Source organism: Elephantulus edwardii, unplaced genomic scaffold (genome assembly GCF_000299155.1).
Source record: "Elephantulus edwardii isolate Elephantulus edwardi_28Jun2011 unplaced genomic scaffold, EleEdw1.0 scaffold00373, whole genome shotgun sequence".
Classification (NCBI taxonomy): domain Eukaryota; kingdom Metazoa; phylum Chordata; class Mammalia; order Macroscelidea; family Macroscelididae; genus Elephantulus; species Elephantulus edwardii.
The window spans coordinates 843068-848734 of NW_006400123.1; the positions used below are offsets into that span (position 1 = coordinate 843068).

Consider the following 5667-nt stretch of genomic DNA (forward strand, 5'->3'; position numbering starts at 1 on the left):
GGACAATGACCAAGGAGGATAGAAGGAGAATTGATGCCTTTGAGCTGTGGTGCTGGAGAAGAGTATTGAGAATACCATGGACTGCTAGGGAAACAAACAGATTTGTCCTGGAAAGGCTTAAACCGGGTGGCTCCTTGGAGGCAAGGATTCTGAGGCTCTTTCTAACATACTTTGGGCATGTTGTGAGGAGAGACCGGTCCTTAGAGAGGGATATCATGCTTGGGAGGGTGGAGGGACAGCGCAGGAGAGGAAGGCCTTCTATGAGGTGAATTGATTCAGTGACTGGGATAATTGGGACGGGAGTGTCAGAGACGGTGCAATTGGCACAGGATAGAGCGGAGTTTAGGGCTGTTGTACATAGGGTCGCTATGAGTCGCAGGCGACTTGACGGCACATAACAACAACAACAATAGGATGAATCTATTTGTTCTCTTGGCAGTCAGTGTTATATTCATTAATCTTTTCCAATACCACAGCTCAAAGGCATATATTCTCTTTTCTATCATCCCTACTCATTGTCCAGCTTTCTGAGGCATACCATTTGGCGATATATAGATTTTATAATTTATCATATAAATTTTAACAAACAAGAACTTTTAAAAACTATGAACGTGCCCACGAAACTAACTAGCTCTTACTATTTTCTGGGTTGTATTTTACCACGTGTGTTTTTCTAAATAATCTACATAATATGTGGCAATTAAACACATTCAATACTTTTATTCCAAAAAGAGGAAAATTTATTTCTTCATTAAAATTGTCTTTTTACTCCATCATTTCAAGGAGTCAAGACAAAATAGTACCGTGGAAGAAGATTCTGAAGGTGACAATGATTCTGAAGAATTTTATTATGGAGGACAGGTAAGCAAAACTGACCTTCTGACGCTATAAGTATAAGGTTAGCATTATATCCTAGGAAAGTTTGTAGCTTAGAGTTAGAGAGCTTCGTCTTGGTGCTTCGTCTGACATACTTTGGACATGTTGCAAGGAGAGATAGATCTCTGGAGAGGGACATAATGCTGGGCAGAGTGGAGGTACGGCTCAGGAGGGGAAGACCCTCTGTGAGGTGGATTGATTCAGTGACTGGGGTAATCGGGATAGGTGTGTCAGAGGCAATGAGATTGGCACAGGATAGAGCAGAGTTTAGGGCTGTTGTACATAGGGTCGCTATGAGTCGCAAACGACTCGACGGCACATAACAACAACAACAACAACAACAACAACATATTGTTCATGATTCTGTTACTATTTGTTGTTGTTTTTGAGTACTGTTGAGTTGGAACTGACCCATAGCAGACCCATCAGCCAGTTTTCAGAGGCCGTACATCATACAGGAGGAGCTTACCCATCTTTCTCCAATAGAGCAGCTGGTGGATTCAAACCATCTACATCTAGATTGGCAGCACAATTCCTTATCACTAAATCACAAGATCTGCCTGTTCGTCTTTAGGAAATACATAGAATTTACCTATTTCTTGTTTTCTACATATTTTTACAAATCATGATTATCTTTGCAATATTTTTGTTAATGATGTTGATAGTACTCATTCATTATATTGATGTTGAGTTAATTTTGCAGATTTTGCAGACAACAAAATGTGTTATGCTTTTAACTTTTAGACTGTTATGCTTGTAGTTTTGGTATTTCTTAATTAGATTGTAATCAGTATTTTGAAATGTGACATGCCTAATTAAAGCATAAAAGATAATTAAAAATTATTAAAAATTGTACTGTGTATCAGATCCTTGAGGATCCTTGTTATTATCTTGTTTTTGGTGTCCCCTATCCTTTATATTAAAGTCAAATATTTATTGAAAAATTACGTTATGATGTAATATCACAAACTGAATATATGAAAATAGCATTTCAGTACATATATCTAGAAAAATATCCATCAGTATTTTCAGGATAGAGTTAAAATTTAGAATTGCGTATTAAATTGTAGTGTATGGATTGATAGTATGTCTTGTTCTATTTCTGTAACCCTCTTGATGAATTATGCTTTGTCAGGTCAACTCATTGACTTTCCAAGGCTCTAAATGTCAATAGGAGGAAATTGTTCATCTTTATTCTTTGCAGCAGCTGGTAGATTTGAACTCCAGACAGATTCAAATTACCATCCTTGTAGTTAGCAACCAGATATGTCTGCCTGGGCTCCTTAGTTTAGATAGTATGTTGTTATTGTATAATTTGAAGCTAATCCCTTAAAAACAAAAAAAATGCAAACTCATTGCTAGTGAGTCAGAACATACTCATTGCTCAATCTCCAGTGACTTTTTAGAGACCATAAAATCTCATGGAGGAGATTGCCTGTCTCCCTCCAGCAGAGTAGCTGGTAGATTCAAATCATGTACTTTTGGATCGTCAATGAGACCAATTAACTGCCTAACACTTAACTTACTGGGTTACCAGGACCTCTAATGATTTAAAGGTAATGGAGGTAAATAAAGAAATAAAACAAGGTTTTATTCTTAAAGAATGCCACTTTATAATGAGTTATTTTCCTAACAAAAATAATTCTTTCAACAACGTAGTGGTAACATTTTTGCAAAAGAATTATTCTGATTTTGCTTCCTGAGAGAATCCATAATTACACATCTAATTTTGTCCCGTAGCTAATTCTTATGGAAAATAATTTAATCTGGTTAATCAGTCTAGAAATCTCAATTTTCTGCCACCTTATTTTTTTGTATGATTACTTTCTTTGTACTTGAATATCTTAATTTTACATTTTAACATGAATGATTCTCTGTATCTAAATTTAAAAGCTAGTAAAGATCCTGCTGAGTTGTCTTTCTTTTCAGTATGAATCTGACAGAGAAATTGTCAGTAGTAGAGCCCACAGGGTGTTCTATCCAGGAGGGTGTTTGTGTTTTGACTTTTTAAAAGTGATTTCTAAATCACCCCTTTTATCAGGTGAACTATGATGGAGAACTGCACAAACACCCACAGCTGGAAGCTGATTTGTCCGCGGTGAGAGAGCTCTACGGGCCACATGCAGTGTCTCTCAGGTAAATAAATACCTGTGGTGGATAAAAATTAAAATTATTTGGTAAGCAGTATTCTTAGCCTTATTCATATCTGAAAATGCTTAAGGGAGTTTCTGTTCGGTTTCTCCTTCTAAACATTAGCTTATTAGATATATTTTTACATTGATTGCATTATGGACTTTAATTCTTTTGGACAGTTAGTTTCATGAAATATTGGTCTCAAAGAGTGTCATTGTTTATTTCTGGTAATAGATGTAACCTGCTGTTACCATTAATTAAGGATAATAAAAGTAAGTAGTGTAAAACAGCTGATACACAAATCACAGTGATGTGTGATCTGGACCTAAAAAACAAAACAAAAACAAAAAACCCAAAAAAATTAAACACACAAACCACCAAACAACCCAGAAAAATCATAATTTTGCATACTATTTGTTGGAATAATAATGTATTATTATTTCTGAAGTTGCTCTCGACTCGGATCTGACTCCTAATGATGCTTTGTAGTAGAAGAGAACACTGCCTGTTCCTGACCATCCTTAACCATTGCTGTGCTTTTTTAGCCTGTTGTTGTAGCCATTGTGTTAGTCAGTATCATTGAGGGTCTCCTTTTTTTTCTAGTGACACTTCCCCTTACCAAGCATGATATCTTTTCCTAGAAACTTACTGTATTATGTGAGGAGAAACTTCAAGTACTTTTTAAAATTAATTTCAGTCCTTCCTAATATTATGCCTATTTACTTACCTTGTTTCTCCCTCTTTTATGTAAGGAAATAAACTTTTGCTTCCCTCATTTTAGTTTCTAGAAGTCATATATCCTTATTTAGTATTACTTTTTAAATTCTTTAGATGGTTCTCTTTTCTACAGGGTAATCTCCAGGTGAGCATGGAATTCCAGAACTCCTCTCATAGTCTGCACCTAGTCTTGGTTCTACCCAAACTCATATTGTCCCAGTTCCTTAAATTATTTTTCACTTTAAACTTTTGCATAAATGGTTTTAGTTTTGATTTGTTTTATTAAAGAGTGCTTATTTCATTCAAGACTCATTCCAAGGATCAGTTTTTATCTGGGTCTTTGAAACCGACCTACGGGTTCATACGTGTTCTAGAGAGGGATCAGTGCGGATTGAGAGAGGGACAGGGACACGGGAGATGGAGGCAAGTCAGAGTTCTCCGATCAAGCCTCAAAGCTTATTCAAGGAATTCTGCAATAAATAGGCTGCTGAGGGAACCCAGCTCTAGGCTATCAGTTTACAATAGAGAGGGAGGGGCATGCCCCAAGGTGTTGATTTACAGGTACTGATTTAAAGAGGTAAGCGTAATTCCAGAGATGGACGGGTGGCGGCTGCATGTCAAAAATGATATCTGTGGTAAAGCTAAGATCTACTCAGGATGGCTTCCTACAGGTCTTCAGTGAAACTCCAGTGCAGATTAGTTATACTATTCTGTGACTGTCCTCAAATTTGACTCTTGCTTGTTTCTTACATTTGTGTCTTGCTTTGCTTCTCTTCTTCTAGGTTGTGGATTCTGGAAGTAATCATGTAATAGTTTCGATGGTTTATTTAATGTTTTAGTTTTGCGTTTAATCATTCCTGGGAACTCTGGGGTATAGTCTGTAGGAAGTTTGGCTGCTAATCCAACTACTACACCTCTCTGCTGATTTTAATTCACCAATGACTCTCTGCGAGAAAAATATTTCTGTGTTATATGTGGTCTCCAAAAACCCACTGGTGGGTCAGCTATATGTTGGTTCCAACTCCATAGCAATGCATAGCACTTACTGTATTCTTGTACTTTGCATAGTATGTGACATACATTAAACAGAAATTATGGGTTCTTGGTTATTCTCAATGTCAACACCCATGAGAGATGTTGACTTTAGCTCATTATAATCGTTTTATTGGGCATCCAGATCTTGAGAGGGAAGCACACAAGGGAAGCTCACAGAGGGAAGCATGCTTTTAATTCAGAAGTGCAGCACAGTTATAATTTATAATTTCCAAATGATTAATTTTCATCGTATAAATAGAAGCTCACTGTTCTGTATCACATAAGGTAGATCAGGTTGTATGCACCAGACCTCTCTTTCCCAATCATGTGAGTGGCAGGTTATACTAGAGTAAAAGTGATAAAATATTTGAAAAAGCAAATCTTTGCAGTATTTTAACAAATCAACTGTGATCAGATTGCCTAAACTTTCTCACAAGGAGTGGCTGAAAGGATCACACTGTTATTCTTAAAAAGATCAGCACTCCTACTGCACCACCAACATCCTTGATTTCAGGATAGAGAATTTGGAAATTCAGTAGATGTTCTAGGATGAGTAAATGAAAAAGAAAATGGCAGTTATCAATAGATTGCCCAAAATAGTTATTATTTTTTAAAACTTAGCTGTCACTTTAATTGAATGCATATTATTTTATTTTTAAGTTGAGTTGAAACTAACTGTAACTGACCCTTCAGTGGGTTTTTGGAGACTGAATTGGAATATGTTACCAGAGATTCCTTATTTTTAAGTTGTTTTGTTGTTGTTGTTGTTGTTATGTGCCGTCGAGTTGTTTGCGACTCATAGCGACCCCAACAGCCCTAAACCGTGCTCTATCCTGTGCCAATCTCATTGCCTCTGACACACCCATCCCGATTACCCCAGTCACTGAATCAATCCACCTCATAGAG

The 5667-nt window shown here is 36.8% G+C and overlaps 1 protein-coding gene across 4 annotated transcripts in view; it reads left to right on the forward strand.

Annotated features, from left to right (window-relative positions):
- PARP8 (poly (ADP-ribose) polymerase family, member 8) overlaps positions 1-5667 on the forward strand; it is a 364740-nt gene that overhangs the window by 221983 nt on the left and 137090 nt on the right. For all 4 annotated transcript variants that reach the window (XM_006902146.1, XM_006902149.1, XM_006902147.1 and 1 more), the window contains 2 exons: positions 784-861; positions 2918-3012. In XM_006902146.1, coding sequence (XP_006902208.1) covers positions 784-861; positions 2918-3012 — 173 coding nt within the window. The remainder of the gene's footprint in view (positions 1-783; positions 862-2917; positions 3013-5667) is intronic.